At 42.8% G+C, this 22,420-nt stretch overlaps 1 protein-coding gene across 1 annotated transcript in view; it reads left to right on the top strand.

Moving 5' to 3' along the window:
* LINGO2 (leucine rich repeat and Ig domain containing 2) overlaps window positions 1-10,804 on the top strand; it is a 1,615,267-nt gene extending 1,604,463 nt beyond the window's left edge. The window contains exon 6 of the mRNA XM_029606680.1: window positions 7,660-10,804. Within this exon, the coding sequence (XP_029462540.1) occupies window positions 7,701-9,530 (1,830 nt within the window). The 5' untranslated portion in view covers window positions 7,660-7,700 and the 3' untranslated portion in view covers window positions 9,531-10,804. The remainder of the gene's footprint in view (window positions 1-7,659) is intronic.
* The last annotated feature ends 11,616 nt before the right edge of the window (window positions 10,805-22,420 follow it).

Raw genomic sequence — 22,420 nt, 5'->3', positions numbered from 1 at the left:
GATCATGATTGAATTAATTATCAACATCTCAGGAGGAGTGACATGGAGGGCTTATGTGCCCATTCCCGTATTTTTTAGGTATCTTCCAATGCGTTTGAGACAACATAATAATAATAATAATAATAATAATAATAATGTCAACTGTCTGATCACATTTGGTAGCCAAAAGTGCATTCCCTTTTGCCCACAGGAAGTGTAGTAATGCTTTGGGAGCTATTGGCCCTCTCACAGGTGCGATAAACACACCCATATACACACATACTGTGCCTGTGCTTACTGCTCTGGAGAGCAAAAAGAGACAGTGCTCATTTTCTTATGCCATTTAACTCTTTCAGCAGTACATAAAACCTGAAGAGTGCTAATTTATAACCCAAAAAATCAGTTTAGTGGCAATTCTGAAAAAGTTATGTACATTCAAATTGCAGTAGTTCAATAGAAAAAGTCCCTGGTGAATTTCTAACTCGTCTTGACTGACAGGCATTCTACACAAGTTAAAAACTGAACAGGTGGTAAGAGGCATCCCTGAACGGAAACAAAAAATATCTGTGCAGCTGATGTAGTATTTTTTTTTTTTTTTTAGTCTCCAGATAAATTTACTTTCTTGTCTACATGTGCTGCTGCTTTGACTGTATTTATCCACTTTCCTCCCCCTCCTGTTTCTTGTAATGCTCAGGACCCCGTACACCTCTATTAATATTAAATCTATGACTCACTATTCAAGGCAGTTCATTTATTTTTCTGTCTTCCTAAATTCCCAGAGCAGAGTTAAATTTCATCCCTGTCTTACTGGTAGAATTCTAAACCCCAACTAAGAGCTAAGGGTCATGCTTTACATGAAACTGTAATAATTTGGGAGAGGGGTTGGGTGGCAGCCGACGAAAGGATTCTGAATATGAAGTTCTTTGCTCTGTTCTTTATAATATCTTTAACATGCAGCTGCTGGAAAAGCTTCATGAAAAATCGTGACAGAGATGAAATCAGTCTATTGGTATGAATTAAGGAAACAGGGATGGTTGATGCTGCAGATGCCGTCAGTCGTGTAGGTACATCGAGGCCCACAGGCTGGGGAGAGCACAGGCGCTTGGGCTATCAAGAAGTCGGAGGGAAGGGAGGCTTTGACGAGTGCAGCGCTCCCCTTGGAATCTGAAATGGGGGCCATGGAGCTCCAGGCGGAGTTATGCATTCTGGTGATCTGCACCTGGACTTCCCACTTCAGATCGTTCCCCCGGATGGCAGAAGAGTGGCACCCCTTAAATGTGCCAACTTGCCTGGGTCATGTGGCTCAAGCAACTCAGTTTTGAGCACCATGGCACTGGCAATCTTTGCACTGTTCTTCCAGGTACTGCCCCTGTTGAAAGGGGAGACACAAGACATCTACTTTTTATAGCTAAATATGTTATTTAAAGCTTGGATTAAAAGTAACAATTGCCTTTCCACCACATTGTTTTCACCATACTTCATAATATAGTTAAATACATATCGGTAAGGTCTCCAATCGTGAAGTATGGCCCTTGGTCTCTAAACTGCACCTTCAACTCAGAATGCGTACCTTAGCATAACTAAGAGAGCAATTATATTAGCACCCACAAGGCTGGTAGATTTTCCCTTTGAAAACACAGCTGGCATGCACAGTGCGAGTACTTTGTACCTGCGTGGAGGAAGGAGTAAACTATTGCATGAAAATACGCACAGAGGGGTAGATTTTATAAATGTACGCACGGGCGTACTTTTGTTCGTGCACCAGGCGCGAACAAAAGTACGCTGGATTTTATAAGATACGCGCGTATCTTATAAAATCCGGGGTCGGCGCGCGCAAGGGGGTGCACATTTGTGCAACCTGCACGCGCCGAGCCCAGTGCGCGCTGCCTGTTCCCTCCGAGGCCGCTCCAAAATCGGAGCGGCCTCGGAGGGAACTTTCCTTCCGCCTCCCCTCACCTTCCCCTCCCTTCCCCTACCTAACCCACCCCCCTGGCCCTATCTAAACCCCCCCCCCAACCTTTGTTGGCAGATTTACGCCTGCGGAAAGCAGGCGTAAATCTGCGCGTGCCAGTGGGCTGCTGGCGCGCCATCACCCGTCCCGGGGGCTGGTCCGGAGGCCTTGACCACGCCCCGTGCCGGCGCACGCCCCTGGGCCCGCCCCCGAAACACCGTGTCACTCGCGACACGCCCCTCCATGCAAGCACCGGGACTTACGCGCATCCCGGGGCTTGCGTGCGCCGCCGAGCCTATGCAAAATAGGCTCGGGCACACAGGGGAGGTTTGGGGTAGGTTTTCGGGGGGGTACGTGCGTATCGTACGCGCGTACCCCTTTGAAAATCTACCCCAGAGATTTCAAAATGAAATCACCGTTCATCCTTTCTCTCCCTCGACTTTACTCTGCCCCTTTTTCTTACAGGGAAAACGCAGTTCTTGTATTTTTATCCACAAGGAGTAAGGGGTAATTTCCAAAATGTGTTTTTTATAAGGGTAAACGTGTTTACCAGCACAAATACCTTTGAATATTGCCCTCTATGAAGCCTAGTCACTAAAGTGCATAAATGCACATTAATTCCCTGTGCTAAAATATTAACATGTGTTAATGACAATGGATATTTCTGTGTTACTTAAGGGTACTTACTGTGTACTTACTGTATGGGTACACAGTACTTACTGTGTACCTTTAAGATAGTTTATTAATCTTTTTCCTATCTCATACAAATGAATGCAAAAAAGCTCATTAATATTGAAACTAATTAACTACACCTGCCTGCCAGATCCTCCCATTTATGTTTAAAGGGCCTACGGTCACCTGAAGTAACCCTTTAGGTCCCCCTTGTTTTTAAAGGGGCATGCTTAGCCCAAAGCAAAAGATATTACCCTGTCTGTTCTCCCAGTGTGTATAAAGGACTCTCTGCAGCCTGAAGTAACCCCCTCGCCCCCAACATTCTGATTTTAAATGTCCACAGTGGCCCAAATCTCTACAACTTCTCCCCTCCACACACACATATACACACATACATACATACACACGCATATACACACATACATACACACACACTCACATACATACACACACACTCACATCAGTGACTAAAGGCCTTTCGAGCATAGCAAGTCACAAGCTCCTCTGTATTCTGAACACCACCCTCACTTCCAACCATTTCCTGCTTCAAAGGGTTTCTGTCGATTCCCAATGTTTCCCCTCCCGCTCCCGAGAGCTTATAAGGGACTCTGAACATATTCTTCATCCCACCCCCACCCCCAGATCCATCACCCTGGACAGGTCCTCCCCATCCTGCGTACCTCAGCTGATGCTATGAAAAGGATGCCTGGTGCCACAGAGATTTCCACCCTACCCTGCTCACTCCAAATTTAAAAATAATGTTGGTTGATTTGACCATCTCCACAGAGAGAGCATCAGTTCAGTGGGTGCCATTTTGAAATTCAGAGAGAGAAAGGCAGGAGGAAGAAGGGACCTTTGCTACTTCTAATAGCCCTTACTCAGCATTGGCTAGGGAGGATCTGGGGACACTGGTACTCATTCCTTTCTAAGTTCTCAGGGATAAAAAAGGGACATCAATGACTGAAGCCCTTCTGAAGCTTTAGAGGGAACAAATAGGAAAGATGGGTGCCAGGTGGGTTACTTGCTCAGCCCACATAGGGGTCTCTGTTTATTGGGGGTTACTTCAGTCTGCTGCAGCAGGCCCTTTGAAAAGAGAGAGTGGCAAGGGTTTATTTTGAGCTGAGATGGATCTTTTAAACACTGTTGGGATTGCAGTCATGTGGGGGTACTGTTGGTCTTCCATTGCTGTGACCAGTAACACAGCTGTGTTACTGGTCACCAATAACACATGTACATTACTAGTCACAGCTGCATTACCACGCACCGATAACATATGCACATTACTAGTCACAGCTGTGTTACCACTCACCGATAACACATGCACATTACTAGTCACAGCTGCATTACCACGCACCGATAACACATGCACATTACTAGTCACAGCTGCATTACCACTCACCGATAACATATGCACATTACTAGTCACAGCTGCATTACCACTCACCGATAACACATGTACATTACTAGTCACAGCTGTGTTACCACTCACCGATAACACATGCACATTACTAGTCACAGCTGCATTACCACGCACCGATAACACATGCACATTACTAGTCACAGCTGCATTACCACTCACCGATAACATATGCACATTACTAGTCACAGCTGCATTACCACTCACCGATAACACATGTACATTACTAGTCACAGCTGTGTTACCACTCACCGATAACACATGCACATTACTAGTCACAGCTGCGTTACCACTCACCGATAACACATGTACATTACTAGTCACAGCTGTGTTACCACTCACCGATAACATATGCACATTACTAGTCACAGCTGTGTTACCACTCACCGATAGCATATGCACATTACTAGTCACAGTTGTGTTACCACTCGCCGATAACACATGCACATTACTAGTCACAGCTGTGTTACCACTCACCGATAACATATGCACATTACTAGTCACAGCTGTGTTACCACTCGCCGATAACACATGCACATTACTAGTCACAGCTGTGTTACCACTCGCCGATAACATATGCACATTACTAGTCACAGCTGTGTTACCACTCACCGATAACATATGCACATTACTAGTCACAGCTGTGTTACCACTCACCGATAACACATGCACATTACTAGTCACAGCTGTGTTACCACTCACCGATAACACATGCACATTACAAGTCACAGCTGTGTTACCACTCACCGATAACACATGCACATTACAAGTCACAGCTGTGTTACCACTCGCCGATAACACATGCACATTACAAGTCACAGCTGTGTTACCAGTCACCAATAACACATGCACATTACTAGTCACAGCTGTGTTACCAGTCACCGATAACACATGCACATTACTAGTCACAGCTGTGTTACCACTCGCCGATAACACATGCACATTACAAGTCACAGCTGTGTTACCACTCACCGATAACACATGCACATTACTAGTCACAGCTGTGTTACCAGTCACCAATAACACATGCACATTACTAGTCACAGCTGTGTTACCAGTCACCGATAACACATGCACATTACTAGTCACAGCCGTGTTACCACTCACCGATAACACATGCACATTACTAGTCACAGCCGTGTTACCACTCACCGATAACACATGCACATTACTAGTCACAGCTGTGTTACCAGTCACCGATAACACATGTACATTACTAGTCACAGCCGTGTTACCACTCACCGATAACACATGCACATTACTAGTCACAGCTGTGTTACCACTCACCGATAACACATGCACATTACTAGTCACAGCTGTGTTACCAGTCACCGATAACACATGCACATTACTAGTCACAGCTGTGTTACCACTCACTGATAACACATGCACATTACTAGTCACAGCTGTGTTACCACTCACTGATAACATATGCACATTACTAGTCACAGCTGCGTTACCACTCACTGATAACATATGCATATTACTAGTCATGGTAAAATCACTTTACTCTGGTATTTACAAAAGCTGAACACCTTTTAGTTAAATGGCCTACCCTAGCACATATTTTAAATGTGCCCTAATGTTTTCAATGAACTTTAGAAAATTAGGTCCATAAATGCCCAGCCCTTGATAATATAACTTTCATCAATGGGTAGCAATCCATAAATAATGCACTAAAATTTACACCATTGCAATTTAAGGACAGTATTTTAGACCTTTTGTTACTTTCATTGTTGTTCAAAAACATTCATGCACATTTCTGCTCACGATGAAAGGAGAGCTCTCATGTCCTTAGTTCTCAAAGGTTTTGAAGTAAAATTATATAAATACTGTTTTGTACTTTCATACATAGCTGAATGCAAAAAATTTACTAAAATTCTGAATTTAATGAGCTGCTTCAATTCAGTATCATGCAAAGCAGCTCATTAATTCAGAATCAAGTGAATACCGGTGCGTGAAGAAGCCTACGCAGGCTGATTTACCCCAAAAGAAATAGGCACACTTCAATGAGATGTTCTTATGTTTTTTTACGCCATTCAGTCCCATTTAAAGGGGCCATAAGGCACTGTCAAAGCTCCCAAACTCCTGTGAGTCAAATCTCTGGTGGTCCTGGGCAAGTTGCTGACCTACCACACTCCCAACCCATATAGGCCCATAAAAATGATAAAAAAAAAAAAAAGTAACCACATTGAGGGCCCTTATCTCTAAGCCTCACTCCTTTTTTTAAAAATGAACAAAAAAACCCCAACCTAGAGCTCCCATCACCACCCTTTTGGCTCCGCCTAAGGTTATCCCATAAGTATTTTTGGCTATAAGGAGGCAGGAATGATTCCCACTCACTTTTGTCACATCGGTGCCATCTTGTAAAATGGCTCCAGCTGACCCCAGCCATCCCTATGCCCCATAGTACAAAAGAACACTAGGGGTTACCCGGCACCATTTGCAAGATGGTGCTGGTGGGGCAGAAGTGAGTGGCAAGTGCTTTTGCCCCTTTCTGAACAAGAAGACATGGGGCAAGCTTAGGGGTGGCAAAGGGGCTGGCAGGGGTTGCCCATTATGTTTTGTTTTATTTTTCATTTTCAAAAAGAGGGTAGTGCTTAAAGATGTGGGGGTCCCTCAAAAGTGGTAACTATTTTATCACCTTAATGGCCAGGAAAGGGGTGGGGGCAATTTGGGAACTTGTCCCATGGATCACTAGGGATTAAGTTGATAGGTTGAGGGGGTAGGGCATTGACAGGGCCATATGGCCCCTTTAAAAAATGGCAGCCCAGATATTGGGCGCCATCATTGTACATTGCCACGGTCAGGAACCTGCATAAAATATCTCACAATAGTTTGCCTCAAAGCTCATTTAGGTCCATAGGAGAATTGGGACATTAACCTGCAGAAAAAACTGTGGGTTAGTACATTGGTGCCTGAGTGAGGAGCAACAGCAGCTAGTACAAAAAAAAATGCAAAATAAACAAACCAAACAAATTAATAAATTGTGAAGTGTGTCCCTTGTACACTGAGATTCCGATCAGATGATGCAGATCAGAATTTGTGAAACCTCAAATAATTGAAAACCTAGAGAAAATGCTAGGGTCAGAGGCTGTGGATCTTTTTTTTCAACTTGGGTATTAATGAACTGAAATATATCTTGGCAAAATCTTTCTACACATTGACATAATTAATAAGTTGTACTCACTAAACTAAAAAAGAATACAGAATACAGTAATCTCACAGGCATAACGGCAAGAGTGTTTTAGTAGAATGAGTGACAGCCTATATTTGATCAACATGGTTTGTGTACAACCCCCCCCCCTACTGTATACAGTAGACAATTTATCATATATACATGCACTGCCTTTCTTTTAGGCCTTGTACCCTAAACAAAAAAAGGTATGAAACATGGACAGCCTTTTTTGTTCTCCGAGGTAACTCAATGTTTGACACAAACCCTCATGAGAAAAAAAACCCCCACCTAGAATGGAAGGGAAAATGAGAGGAGAGCTGAAGGGCTAAGAACCAGGAGGAACAAGCAATTATAACTTAATAACTTTGCGTAAGCTGTAGCATTGCCTATGTTCAGACAACAATTTATAGTAAATAACTTCATTTGTACAATGAGTGTTTTCTCTTTGTTGTCTATTTGCAGGCCCGTGACCTAAGAGTGAGACTGACTACATCGGTGGAGCCATGCTTCAGACAGTCCTTTCATGCCGGCAGCCATTCCTGGGTTTGGCTGTGATGATGGTTTTCATGGGCTCGTCACTTGCCTGCCCAGCACGCTGTGAGTGCTCGGCCCAGAACAAGTCGGTCAGCTGTCACCGAAGGCGGCTGACCTCCTTCCCCGAAGGCATTCCCATCGAGACCAAAATCCTAGACCTCAGCAAGAACAGACTGAAAAGCATAAGCCCTGAAGATTTCGCTTCCTACCCTCTCCTTGAGGAAATAGACGTTAGCGATAACATTATTGCAAATGTAGATCCTGGATCTTTTAATAACCTTTTGAACTTGCGTGCCCTGCGTCTAAAGGGAAATCGCCTAAAACTAGTCCCTCTGGGGGTATTTACAGGACTGTCAAACTTAACTAAGCTTGATATAAGTGAAAACAAAATAGTTATTTTGCTGGACTACATGTTCCAGGATCTGCACAATTTGAAGTCCCTTGAAGTAGGGGACAATGAAGTTGTTTATATATCTCACAGGGCGTTTAGTGGACTTCTTAGTCTAGAACAGCTTACTTTGGAAAAATGTAACCTAACAGCTGTACCAACAGATGCTCTCTCACACCTTCATAACCTCATTAGCCTGCATCTAAGATATCTCAACATTAATGCTTTGCCCATGATTGCCTTTAAAAGATTGTTCCGGTTGAAAAACCTAGAGATTGACTATTGGCCGTTGCTGGACATGATGCCAGCAAATAGCCTATATGGTCTTAACCTTACTTCTCTGTCAATCACCAATACCAACCTGTCTGCTGTACCTTACCTTGCTTTAAAACATCTGGTTTACCTGACACACCTAAATCTCTCCTACAATCCTATTAGCACCATTGAAGCAGGCATGTTTTCAGATTTAGTGAGACTCCAAGAGTTACATATTGTGGGTGCTCAGTTGCGAGCCATTGAGCCACATGCTTTCCAAGGGCTCAGATTCCTGCATGTCCTTAACGTGTCCCATAATCTTTTGGAAACATTAGAAGAGAATGTGTTCCATTCCTCTAAGACCCTGAAAACACTATGTATCGATAATAACCCACTAGCTTGTGACTGCCGCCTCATTTGGATATTTCAAAGACAGCCTGTATTGAATTTTGGTGGCCAACAACCAATGTGTGCTGGCCCAGACAATGTCAAAGAGAGGGCATTTAAAGAATTTCACACCACTGTCCTTTCCTTTTATTTCACTTGCAAAAAGCCCAAAATACGAGACAGGAAAATGGAACAGCTGCTGGTAGATGAAGGGCAGATGGTGCAAATGAACTGCAATGCTGATGGTGACCCTCAACCCTCCATCTCCTGGGTGACACCTCGACGAAGAGTTCTTTCACCTAAATCAAACGGAAGAGCCACAGTTCTGGGTGATGGCACTTTGGAAATACGATTTGCCCAAGTTCAGGACACTGGGACTTACATTTGTGTTGCCAGCAATGCTGCTGGTAATGATACCTTCTCAGCCTCCCTTACTGTGAAAGGCTTTGCTTCAGACCGTTTCCTATATGGTAACAGGACCCCTATGTATATGATGGACTCAAATGACACCACTTCCAATGGAACCAATGAAAACATGACATTCTCCTTGGACTTGAAGACAATATTGGTGTCCACAGCAATGGGGTGTTTCACATTCCTTGGCGTGGTTTTATTTTGCTTTCTTCTTCTGTTTGTCTGGAGCCGAGGGAAAGGAAAGCATAAAAACAGCATTGACCTGGATTATGTTCCCCGCAAGAACGAAGATGCTGTAATTGAAGCCGAGGAGAGCAGCACCGCATCGAGGAGGTTTAATATGAAAATGATTTAGCGGTGAGCTGCTAACAGTGTATTTTCCATGGCATTGTTTCCAGTGAGTAAACCGGCCTGGCACTTGATTGCAACAGGTAGAAGCAGCGGGACAGCAGCTGCCTGCCACTGTGCCCACTAGGTTGCTGTGGGAAGACTCTTTGGTTGTACAGTGCAGCCCCACAGCTCAGGGCAGGTATGTCTGGGCCATTCATGGAGTTGGTTTACTAATTGTTTGCATTGCAAATATCTGCATTCTGGGGATCTCAGTAATGAACTACTGGCTCATGTTCACAAACAGTTCAACATTTTCTACTGCTCCAAAAAAATAAAAGAGAGAGAAAGCCTACAGTGTAGGATTTACTTATATAAAAAGGACACATTCATCTAAAGTGTAACTCTACAGTGAAATTTGTATCTATAGATATCATTTGTTAAAGCCTTGCATCATACCTTTGTTAGTTCAGCATCACAAAGAACTTGATATATATTTCTTTTTTTTCTTTTTTTTTTAATACTGTGTACATGTCAAAGCAATATGAATGAAAGGTTGTGCTTTTACTAATCCACCAATACTGACCCAAGTGTGATGTCACCCTCCCCTTATCTACCGTAAATCCCAAATTAGAACCTGTTAGTGACTGAGGACACATACAATACTTTTTTGTCTGAATTAGACCATAAAATAATATATAAGGCAAAAATGTGTACTTGTATTGCCTTCTGTTAATGTTAATATAGGCATGCGCCTAGTTTTGATACAGAATTTAATTATTTTTTATATGTGATATCACACTGGACCAGTTTACTGTAACAGAATGGCCGAAGCAGAATCCAGGTTCGCAAACCATGGCATAGAGAATGCAAATGAAACTTGTATAAAAGTGATATACGATCACAGATTACCCCATTTGATCTTGCAAACTATAGTTATCATTACTGAATGAACAGAAAGAAAGTAACAATTGTATGTGCATATAATGTGCTGGTTTTTTAAGGAATTGAATTCAATAGTGCAAAGTAATCTCTTGTTAAAAGATGAACTTTTCTCAGATGCCAATAGCTAAGGTTATCCATGAACAGTAAGTGGATTACACTATAAACAAAACATTATACAACAATATTGCCTCCAAAAGGTCATATTACTGCCAATTACAATGAACTTCTAGCCACTGTCTCCTTCTTGTGTGTATATTTTCAAATAATTGCATACATGAAAGCAACTTACCCATTATCAATTTATTTCAATAAGTTTCTGCTAATTTACCATTCATTTTAAACTATATTTTCAATGACAGTGGCCTGAGGAAAATGGAAAATGTTCATTTTTATTTTTTGTTTTGCTTTTTTTTTTTTTAGGGCTGGTGGGGATTCTGTGTGTGTTAATAATTAAAGTCTGCTTATTGTTTTGTTTCTCTGAAACTTATGACTAAAGGGCTCAGAAGTAGAATTGTAATGTTGACCCATTGTCCTGTAGACCCATACCTGTCTGGCTTTAGAAAGTGTTCAGGTGCAACACATTGTAGGGTACTAACATGTCCACATTTTTAGAAAAAAAAAACAAAAAAAGTAACCATCTGTTAATGTTCTAGCAAGAGCTGAAGCCTGCACCCCTTTTCATTTCAATGTTCTGTTAAAGTGACTGGTCAAATGAGATTTGCAGATAATCTGAGATTGCTTTGAATTTGGACAATATTCGACTGATGACAATTTGTTCAGCCAACAAGGAATAAACACAGAAGTTCTATATTTCTATGTATTCGGTGGTCTTCCTCCATCTAGCTGGCATGCCTCCATTTCACTGCATTCTTTTAATACAATAAATAAAGAGCTTTTCAGCGGTTCCCTTATTACGTTTGCCCTCTTTTGGTGCTGGTCCAGTCCATTTTCACAGCTGCTAATGCAGCCACGCATTCTGGATTTGTTGGCCAGCAACACTTGCATCGAACAGTCGGGGATGGTCTGATCCTTCTGAGAAAGTAAGAAACTGTCGTCAAGGTAAATATCTCTCATAAAAACCTACTGCAACAGAGGAATTGTTTTTGATTAACACAACTAAAGCAACATGGACCTGCGTCATTATACATTTTCTTCCATTCTTTGCCCATGGAAAAATCATTGAGGAATCAGCTTTAAGAAGCCTGTTATATCTTCACACATTAATAAGGAAAACATTGCTGAATTGCCAGTTGGGGACATTTTCATTTGCTTTCCATGGTAGCTCATTATTAACAATCCATTTCATATTAGTGATGATGATGACCTAATTTAGCACCAACAGAATGGAAATACTAGCAAAACCTTGCCGCGTTCTTGTTCATGCAATTGGAAGGAATCCAAATGGTGTTGTTTTATTGACAAAATAATAGTAATAATGACATAAAATTACAGGACCGTTTCATTCACAGATCCTAATCTAAGTATTTTAACTACTAATTGTTTGAAAAAGAATCCAAACAAAGCCCTCTTTTGGTGGTTATTAGCTGTAGAAATAACTGGTCTGCATTTGCATTTCAACACAGTATTGAAGTTACAGTGAATTAAAAGGCAGCTAGCAAAGGACCAATGTAGAATAGCATTATGAGTGGCATAGATATGGAAGTAAATGGATAAACCAATTGCTGAAAATGAAAAACTAACCAGTTTTCTCTGGTTTTAGCCTTTTGGAATATATACACCAAAAATATGTCATCAATACTATACCTCACTATAGAGTCCAATTTACTAAGCATTTTTCCCATGGATACAAAAAGGGGAGAAAATCTTTAGTAAATAAGCTCCTAACAGAAAAATGGTTTGTATTATTAGTTTATTCTCTGCCCTGTGCTCATTTGAAAAGGGTGAAATAGAAATAGAAAAATACATAAACAGGCCGCTTTTAGTATATACATTTATTCAGTTTTGTTTTCTTCTGCATTGAAGTCATCAGACATCTCATATATGATGGCATACCATGCAGTGACACATTAATTCTTTCATTCGTGGAAGGTGTTATTCTTGATAGTCAGTGATTTTACATGATACAGTAAAAACTCCATTATCAGACACTCGACTATCCAGCATGTTTAGTTATCCTGCATCTTAGCCAGGCAGCACCTGGGGAAGGGGGGTTTGGATGACAGAGGGGAGTTTAGCTTTTCTGCACTGTGCTCCCGCTCTAGCAAAACTCTCTCCCTTGCTGCTCCCTGAAAGAGACACGAGTGGAGGGGAAGGACAGGAAGGAAGGAACTCTGTTTGGGAGCAGAGAAACTTCTCTGCTGTGATCTGTCCACTCCAGCATTGTCCTGTGCCCTCGTGTTCCTGCAAATAATACAGGAGGGGAAGGGAAATGACAGGAAGCAGAGGGCTGTCAGGTAACTGTCATATTTGATTAACAGATACAGCCTGTTCCCTATACATTTTGGATAATGGGGGCTTTTACTGTACTTTTACAAGGAAGATCAATCAGCCTTAGAGAACAGATGCAAATTTCATATATTTTATGCAGAATGCAAAATAAAATACCAGTTTGATTGATGGTAGTAAGAAACAATCAGGTTTGTTTGTTTGCTTTTTTACTTCTCATCCTTTTGTCTTACTCTGTTTTGTGTACCACTTGATACGGGCATCAGTTGAGAATTGAGGGCTCTAGTGATGTTATGTCGAAGCCCAAATTGTATGGTCAGACCAAGATCTGCTGCTGAGAAACCTCTGCCTGTATTGCCACATCCTGCAAATTTAAAAGCCATTTAATAAGAAATGAGAATTCCTTTCTACTGATGAGCAAAGTGTGATATAGTCTGTAAGTGGTGTGAAGCTATAAAACACATCTAACTAGTTTATTGCCTACTGTAAGTAAAGCATTTTATATTCAAATATTCAGAAAGCCAAAGGGAATCCGTAGATTGAATTATTCTGAATGTTTTGCTGAAAACTTACTACAGGCCTTATTTATCTCTCTTCCAAATGACTTTCAAAGCCACTCTATTTGAAATCTAAACTATTTTGAATACAATTATGATATAATATGAATTTCAAATATTTAGAGGGTAATGTACTAGGTGTATGTTGCTATTAATGCCAGTTTTCAACAAAATCTTTATTTATAAACTAAGCAGCACACGATAAGTGCTAGTCAAATTGAGAGAGTGCAGGGCAACTTTCATGAAGCCCTGGTTAAAACCCTATTATCAGAGATACAACTGCATCAGACTTCCAAGAAGACTCAAGTAACCTGCATGGGACAATAAAGGTTACAATCCTAATGACAGTAGTATGGTTGCATCAGGCTTCCAAGAAGACTGGGGTAACATGCACAGAATATATCAAGGAACATAGGGTGGCTGGATGTTTTGGACAACATCCTCACTAGTTTCACAAAACTTAATAGTAAGATATGGGAGGAGCCTTAGGTTTGGGACTTGTAAGAATTAAAGAAGTTAATGACAAGCCTGGTATAGCCTAACCAGTGGAGGTGGTAGGAGATAGCACAATCATTGAATTGAATATGTTTGGGACAGATATAGAGGACAATAGTAGAAACAGAGTTGAGAAATTCAGTAAATGACATGGGGAAAGATAATATTGGTCTGAGAATTTATATGCTCACCTAACTAAAGTGGAAGAGAATCAGGGCAGAAGACAACTGGGCATACTGCATAAGCCAATCAGTCTTTATCTGCCATTATTTATAGAGAGGCCAAAAGCTAAGTGCCTAAATTTAGGCACCTAATTTGTGATCCTAATTGCAGCCGAGTTTAGGAACCTTAGTTCTCAGCTAAAAATGCATCTAAACGTAAGTCCCTAATTTAAACCTGCTATTTATTTTCCTAGATTTATGCTGCTAAATTAGATGCCTAGTGCTTAAAATCAGTGCTAAGTACCTAACTTTTTTTTCTCCATGCCCTAACTCTATCTCTATAGCCATCCACATTTCAGGCTATTCGTTTAGGGACCTAGTGAAAATAGGGGCCTCTATTTCGGCACTCAGCATTTGTAAATTTTCAAAAGAGCCAATTTAGGACCCTAAATCCCAATACGTTAGGCACCTAGACCCCTTGAAAACTGACCTCTATGTTACTAGGTTTTTGCAAAACAAGAGTTTATTCTTATGTAACAGTTTGTACATGTGGCTGGACCTTTGGTCAGCCATGAATTGGCCAGAGCTCCGAGCCCTTATGATTTCTATCAGATTAAAAGGAGACAGCATTCCTGCATAGGCCGTCCCCCAGAGGCTGCCCATGAATGACAATCTTCCGGGCCACAAGGAGGGAGGGGGAGCCCTTGTGAGAGCGTGGCAGTGTAGATTTGATTTCAAGAGGGAAGGACTGCTTTCAGTGTTCTTAAATTAAGGCCTCAGCTTAGCACACAGAGGGAGAGACATTGCCCTGCCGGGTTCCCAGAAGTGAAATGGAGGGAAGAAAGAGAGAGGAAGAAGGATTTCTTTGGCAGTTTTTCTGACGTTTCTCATAGTTTTGCCCTGAGCCTTCTGGCAGGCAGAATTCCCTGCTCAGTGGGTCAGGAGGGAGTTGTGTGCCTCCCTGCCCAGTCCAAAAGGAGGCTGCAGTGACCGTGCCGAGAAAAGTATCTTGCTCAGAGGTTTAGTTTTTCACCAAAAGGGAAGGGAGCTGTTTTTTTGCCACTCTTCCTTGCCCTGAGGTGGAAGCTGTAAGAACTGCTTTCAGTGGCTGGCCTTTCCTCCCTGGAAGGCTGCATCTGCTTCTGCTTTGAGGAGTTTGAAAGGAGAAAAAAGAAGGACATCTGGAGACCACCCCCAATGGAGTTTCCACACCGGGGACACAATACCCTACCAGGTTGGAGTACGGGATTCGTGGACCTCAGGTACTGGGTAGGGTATCTGTCATGGTGAGGACACTCCCAGCCCACTTGGGATGCTTATCATTCCCTGCCATGGAGGATAAACCAGTTTCAAGCCTCTGCCTGGGGGGGACGGACACATCCACAGAGGTAGAGCTCGGTTCAATCCTGGCTCATGTAAATCCTAGGATCCTGGATGTAACTGGACATTTTATTTGTTGCACCTCTTGATTATTTTGAACTCAAGTCAAAGAAAACTTTAATTTGAGCACCCATCCAGAGACTCCAGCTTGGGTTGTACGTGTCCCTGTCATGAAAAGCAAGGGTAAAGCACACCTATGGGATACTACACAATCCTGCCTGGGCCAAGAAGGTTTCCCTTCACTCCCACAGAAAGGACCCATCCCTTGGGAAGAGAATTGTGAAGCAAGAGACTGAGGAGCTAGCCATCTATAATACATTCTTTTATGGCCCTTTAGGAAACATGTGGTCCACCAAAAAAGGACTGCACACAATATCATAGGTCAGTGAAATTTCAGCTTATCCTTAACTTGATTATTATTGATTCTCATCTATAAGGATATCTGCAGAAGAAGCTTGAACTTGCTGAAACAGAACATTTTCCTATGTGAAAAGAGACACCTATGTATAATTTTATGATTTTATGTCTCACGCTGTTGTATGCCTTCTTTACAAATGTGATTTTATTAATGTCATTTCTATTGAAATGGGAGGTAAATGCACAATTATTTCTGATATTTATTTATTTATACTTATGTTCTCGATTTCATAAAATTCAGCATGGATCACATACATGCATAATAAATATACATAAAACATAATCATATTAAAACATCTTTAAGACAACAAAAATAAAATCACATAAAAACAACATGGCACTGATCACTATCTACACAAACCTGAGTAAATAGAAACCCTTTCACCTGTTTATGAGATTACAAATAACTTTGATCTTCCTTTATATTTCATGGTAAAGTGTTCCATAAAAGCAGGGCAGCGATTGAGGGAAGCTTGCATTCTAGTAGTTTATAAATGATTATCATGCAAGGATGGAACCTGTAACGTCAGTTGTGCAGAAGAACATAAGTCAGTGCAAGCGAACTAGTGAAGCCGTGTGCCACGTTGTCCTCATCCTGAGCATTTGTTTTGAAAACTCCTGAAAACACAGGTGTACGTTTATGTATAATATACAAGTGGCAACCCACAAAATAAAAAATCATGGCCGGTATCTGTCACCCCTTCCTTCCTCCAGGTTCATGTCTTTCCCCATTCCCCCTGTTTTTCTCTTTCCTCCATCCCCATATTCCCTTCCACCTAGGGACCTCTCTTCGTCCCCATCCTCCTTATCTTTCTCACACTAGTGAGCGCACTAACAGCAGCAGCAGCAGCTCATGGATCTCTTGAGCATGTTCCCTCCATCCTGACCACCACACGACCTTTCCGTCACATGTATCCCCTCCAAACAAGAAACATGTAGGAGAGGGGAAAGTAGCCTTTGGGGCAATAGGATGTTCTTTCTGTGTCCCTATATGCCGTCTTTCTTTCATGTTGATGCAGGGAGAGCAGTAAAATCTGGGCTACTGCTGCTGCAGAGGTTCCAGAGGGAGAAGGAAAACTGGAACCACTGTGAGGGATGGGGGAGGTGCTGCTGATCTTCACCCTCACCCAAGTGTCCATCCAGTCCTGGCAGAGGGAATTCTCCAGCCTTTGCACTTGACATCACTGGTGCATACCATGCATTAGCCATTTTTATAGTGGTGCCTGTGGAAGCTACCACATAAATCTTGAGTTTTGTACATTTTTAGCAAATGCTGTAGTTTTGGTAATAATTAACATACATTGTTTTTTTTTTTGTAATTCTGCAGTGATTATTCTTTCTGAAGACACTTAAGCCTTGCATTTTGGGTAACAGGAAATGCACGAATATTGTTTCTGCCCCGGAAGCAGTGAGATGATTATTATGTGTTTGTGTTTGCATCTCTTGCCTGTAAAATGCACTGAATTCTTTCCAGTTATAATATTTTATCTTTTATTACTTCAAAGAAAATTCCTTCTAATAACATTAACAAGCATCATCTAATGTGGCCATCATAATAGGAACTCCCGGTATTTATACATATACCTTTCATTGCTTTTTACTTAATTATAGGCAGGTATACCATTTTTTGGATTTTTTTCTTTCTGCTTCCTACAGGCCTGTCTTCACAACCTGCTGACAAACTTAAACCAAGCTTTATACCTTGGGAGTTGGGTTTCTTTCTCACCACAGGACTGCAGTCTATGAAGATCTAACCTGGTCTGCCTGTAAAATGCCCAGCAGCTTAGAGTCTTAATTAGGAATAGGCAGCAATTGAATTCCCTTCCTTCCTACTTGTCTGCAAGAGGTAGGAGTGACCATATGAGGATGTGGGAACCAGGACAAAGCAGCTGCAATGGGGCCTCAATATACCAATATGTATGGCTATGCTCCCCAGCTCACAGAAACTTATATTTTTGGGAGCAGATTTACTACAACAGCAGAGGGCCCTGCCCACACACCCTGAAAGTATGAGACCCAGGACGGTTACCCCTATTGGCATGCCCCTTTCCCAAAAGACAGCTCGGGCTAGAGGATTATATTAAGGGCTTCTGATTTTTGGTTAAAATCGAAAACCTCCTGATAAAGCACTTCTGATGAGGGAAATTGAGGTTTTGGGGATTTAGACAAAAAAAAAAGAAAGTAGGCCTAGCTCCTGGAGCTCTGATGATGTCATCTGGCCACTATCCTTGAGCAAGTCAAGAAGAGGCATGAAAGCAGTGGCTTAATGACATCATTGGAGTGAGACGGCAGGGAGTCCAAGTCCTGCGACATGAAGAAGAGGCCACATAGGAGGACTAGGCCTGTGGAGAACTCAAGCCCCACCAGCCAAAGATGAGGTCTTGCAGGAAGACATGACAGGAGAAGGGGTGAATGAAAAAGGGAAGGAGGAGGAGAAATGAAGATGGGAAAGGGAGTATAGTGGGAAGGGGAGGAGAAGTGAAGAGAGCAAGAAGGAGAAGTTCAATAGAGAGAAATGGAGGAGTGTATTGAAGGGACCCATTTGTCACATACCAGACCCTCCAGACACATGGCCCCCTTCCCATCAGTCACATACACACCCTGCCAAGTCCTTAGTTATCCATACATCCCAAAACCAATGCCACCCAGACATATACACCCTGCCATCTCACTGGGCCATTTGAAGATAAATTGATTTACACCTTATTAAACTGAAACCAACTAAAAATGCACCAAAAATGTTCATTCCTGTCATGAAAACATTGATAAATACCTTTTTAGTTCCAGCTAAATACACCTAATTGCCTGAAAAATAAGCACCTAGATTTGCAATTTATAAGATCAGAAGCCCTAATTATATTTCTGGGTTTCAAAATGAGCTATTCCATTGATAGGCTTACATACCCAATTACATATTAGGTATGTGCATTCATTGCTCCATTTGTTTTGGCAGTATGCATGTGTCTGACAAATGGATAATAAGTGCGCCAAAACAGATGGTGTGTGTGTGTATGTAGTCGTCACGTAGATACACATACATCTGTTTTGGCGGGACTACTATCCATTCGTCAGATGTGTATGCTGCCTAAATGAATGAAATGATGCACATCCTTAATATCTATTAGTAAGCTTCTTTTATCAATGAGGACCTGCATTACGGAATGTGCTCAGACTTTCCTGATCACTGCCACCTCATCCCATCCATCTGGGATATATTCCAGGATGTGAAGGAGGAGGGCAGGGGATGTTTTATAAAATATATTTTTTTCTCCTGCTGCTGTGCAAAAGAACCATATTGACCTCGTAAGGATGTGCAGAGAAAACAAATTATTTTCGTTATTTGGTTCATTTTCGGGAGATTTTTTTCCCATGAATTTCTGTTCATGGGTTGTTTGATTCATTTTCATTTGTGAGAAAAAAATGAATCAAACAATTTAAAAAACCCCCAAAAATGAAAACAAGGCTTCCCGGGGCCTCCTGCTTGCAAAAATGCTGGAGGCCAGGATTCCACCCCCCCCCCCCCCCGGGACCCCACTTAGATGGTCTAGTGAAGATCTTCCAGCTTCAGCCTAGGCCCAGGCCGAAGCCTCGGCCTTGCGAAGGCTGAGGACGCAGTAGCTCACTGCCACCTTGGCCTACTCAAGGCCGAGGACATGGTAGGTTGCTGCGACCTTGGCCTACTCAAAGCCGAGGCTTCGTCCTGACTTGGAGACCAGGTCCTGGACCCAGGCCTGATATCATGACCCAGCCAGATGTTGGGTCCTGACTCCAGGGTCTCAGTCCTGACCCAGGCCCGACACTGCCACCTGACCAGGAGGCCGGGTCCTAATGATGGGACCTTGTACTAGGCCAGGGCCTGGACCCAAGTCCAATGCCGCAACCCAAACTGGAGGCCAGGTCCCAATGCCCGGATCCAGGTCAGACACCAGGGACTCAGCTAGAAGGCCGGGTCCTGCCCCTGAGCCTCGGCCCAGGGTCAGGCCCAGGCCTCGGTGTCCAGGCCTGGGGGTTCCCCCATCTAACATTTTGTTTCTTCAGCTCCTCTCTGCCAAATGAAAGTGTCCACTGAGGTCACACCAGAGTGAATTAAACTCCAGCGTATCGACTCCCGTGGATGGCGCCATTTTGAGGTATGTAAATGCCGTATACATGCCGTACATCAAAATGGTGCCGAGTATTTTCAAACTTGTCAAAATTCGGGGGGTCCCCGAATCCGATAGGAAAACCCCACAAAATTGTTCGTGGGGTTCTCTTATTGTTTTGGCATCCATTGCTCCTACCATGTGAAAGGGGCCAGCCAATGGCACAGATAGCCCTTGTCACATGGTAAGGACAAAGGGACATCTGCACCATTTTGATTAGTGGCAGCCAATGCCCTGAGAGCGGAAGATCACTCCCGGGACCCCCGATGGACCACCAGGTACCTTAAAACAATTTTGGGGTGGTCAGGAGGGTGGAGGATTCGAGCTAATTAAATTTAAAGGGTCGGGGTGTTTGTTTTTTTTTCGGCATGAGACAGCTGAACAAAATCGCTAAGAACCGCAGGAACGAAGATTTCCCGCGGTTTTTCCCCGAACCCGATACCGGAAATGAGTCTGGTACCAATTCACATCCCTAGTGAGTACAGGTATATGTGGAATTATAACAAACAGGATCTGAGTGCAGGTAAGCGTGGACTGGAATAGCAGGAACAGATGGATCTGGGTGCAGGTAAGAGTGGAGTGAATGCAGGTATATGTGGAACTGGAATGCTGGAACAGACAGGAACTAAGTGAAAGCAAGTGTGGAAGTGGGACTCTGAAAACAGGGACTACGGCAAGACAGACTAGAACAAGTCAGGTCAAACCAGGACAAGGACTACACGAACATAGATCACAGAATGCCTGAACGCAGCACGGCAAGGAAAGCCCCAAGGGGCAAGGCAGAGAGAGGCCTAGAAACAGGGAGAGACCTTGGAGTCTCAGGGCTAGGTTAGGGGTCAGGAAACAGAGAGGCCTAGGGTAGGCCACAAGGCAAAGAAGGGTCAGAAGGCCTACAGGCCACAGAGCAAGGCTTGGAACAGAAGGCCGGATAGTCACAAAGCAAGACATAGGTAAGCTAGGGTCATCAGGCCGGGAGGCCAGGAGATAGGGCAAAGCAAGGCTGGAGTCAAGGCCTAGAGGCCACAAGGCAAAGTTAGGAATGGCTTGAGAAAGCTGCAAGGTAGTCAGGTAGCGCTATAGAAATGTTGAGTAGTAGTAGGAGCCAGGATCAATGGGGTCTTCTGGTTGAGGGGAGGCCCTGCAGCAGCCAGAAACGCAACACTGGATACGTTTTTCAGCTAAGTAGCACCGCCTTGATCCATGCATTGCCTGCCCACTTTTTCTACAGCTAAAAGATAGCTGGATAAGTGACTTATCCAGCTATCTAGTGGCTGCTGAGTTTACCTGGATATTAAGCAACCACTAAATAGCTACTTATCCGATTATCTGCTGTTTGAATATCGGGCCTATTATACCTGTGGAAATGAGAGCTTTGAACATTGCCCATCCTCAAGGTGAGAAAAATTATTCAAGTATTTAATGCAAGCTGGTAATTTTGCCTGCATTATTCGGAGGCATTCCTGAGACAAGGAGAAGGGAGGGCTATGCCTGTTTGTGATGAAAAAGAAAAGTACCTGCTGAGAAAGCAGGCCCTTCTGTCTGGGGGCATTTTTTCTGGTATAATAATCAAAGCAAAATTGCATTGATTTTGCATCAACAGGGGTGGTTTAATTACTGCCCTCCTCCCTAAATTTTTTCCAAGGTTATTCCGGAATTAACACTGATGCAGGTGCTATACCAAACTGAAAGTCTGGGATTTTCTGCTATAAATTTGTGGCGATGGAATACATTTCATGGGACTAGCCTAAGAATTTTCCAGAAAACTTCTTGTGTACATACTTTTGACACTATGTAGGTCCCTTCTGTAGAAGACATCTGAAGTTTGTAACCTGTGCGGTCTCATAACCTCATTGTTCAGCAAAACCTGTGCACAATTCCAAGTTCGCCAAATAAAACATGCACTTTTCCTCAAGATGAATACAGCCTCTGGAATACTGCACTTTGTTATTTTATGGGGAGGCTTGGCAGTTTTATCCTGCTCTATTGGACTCCCAGCCCACTCGGAACTAGCCTCTCGAGCTACGGTGCATTAAGCCCTAATTTACAAATATCCAGGATTTTCCCCCTGTTTCACATCCCGCTCCCAGCTCCCTGAAGCAGTGACAATCCTGGCTCAGGAGCTATGCATTCCCAGCCCAGGCCGGCTCCTAAAAATGAACCCTGGCCTGGCCCAGAAATTGAACACAAGCCCTCTGCAACATTCAGCACCTGCCACTCCACCACCAGGCCAGCCCTGAATACTGCACTGAAGATGGACTATAGCCATTAAAAATATTATTCAGAGTGCCTGGCTGTTTTACAACTTCTCAGATTTCGGGGGAACAGTTCTAACAGTGAATTTTATAGCAGTTTGAAACTTTTTCATGAAAACCAATTTATTCTAGGAGGATTTTACAATATTTAATGCCAAAGAGT

The sequence above is a fragment of the Rhinatrema bivittatum genome, chromosome 1 (assembly GCF_901001135.1).
Source record: "Rhinatrema bivittatum chromosome 1, aRhiBiv1.1, whole genome shotgun sequence".
Lineage (NCBI taxonomy): Eukaryota > Metazoa > Chordata > Amphibia > Gymnophiona > Rhinatrematidae > Rhinatrema > Rhinatrema bivittatum.
Note: the sequence above shows the minus strand (reverse complement) of the source record. Positions and strands in the feature narration are given on the sequence as shown.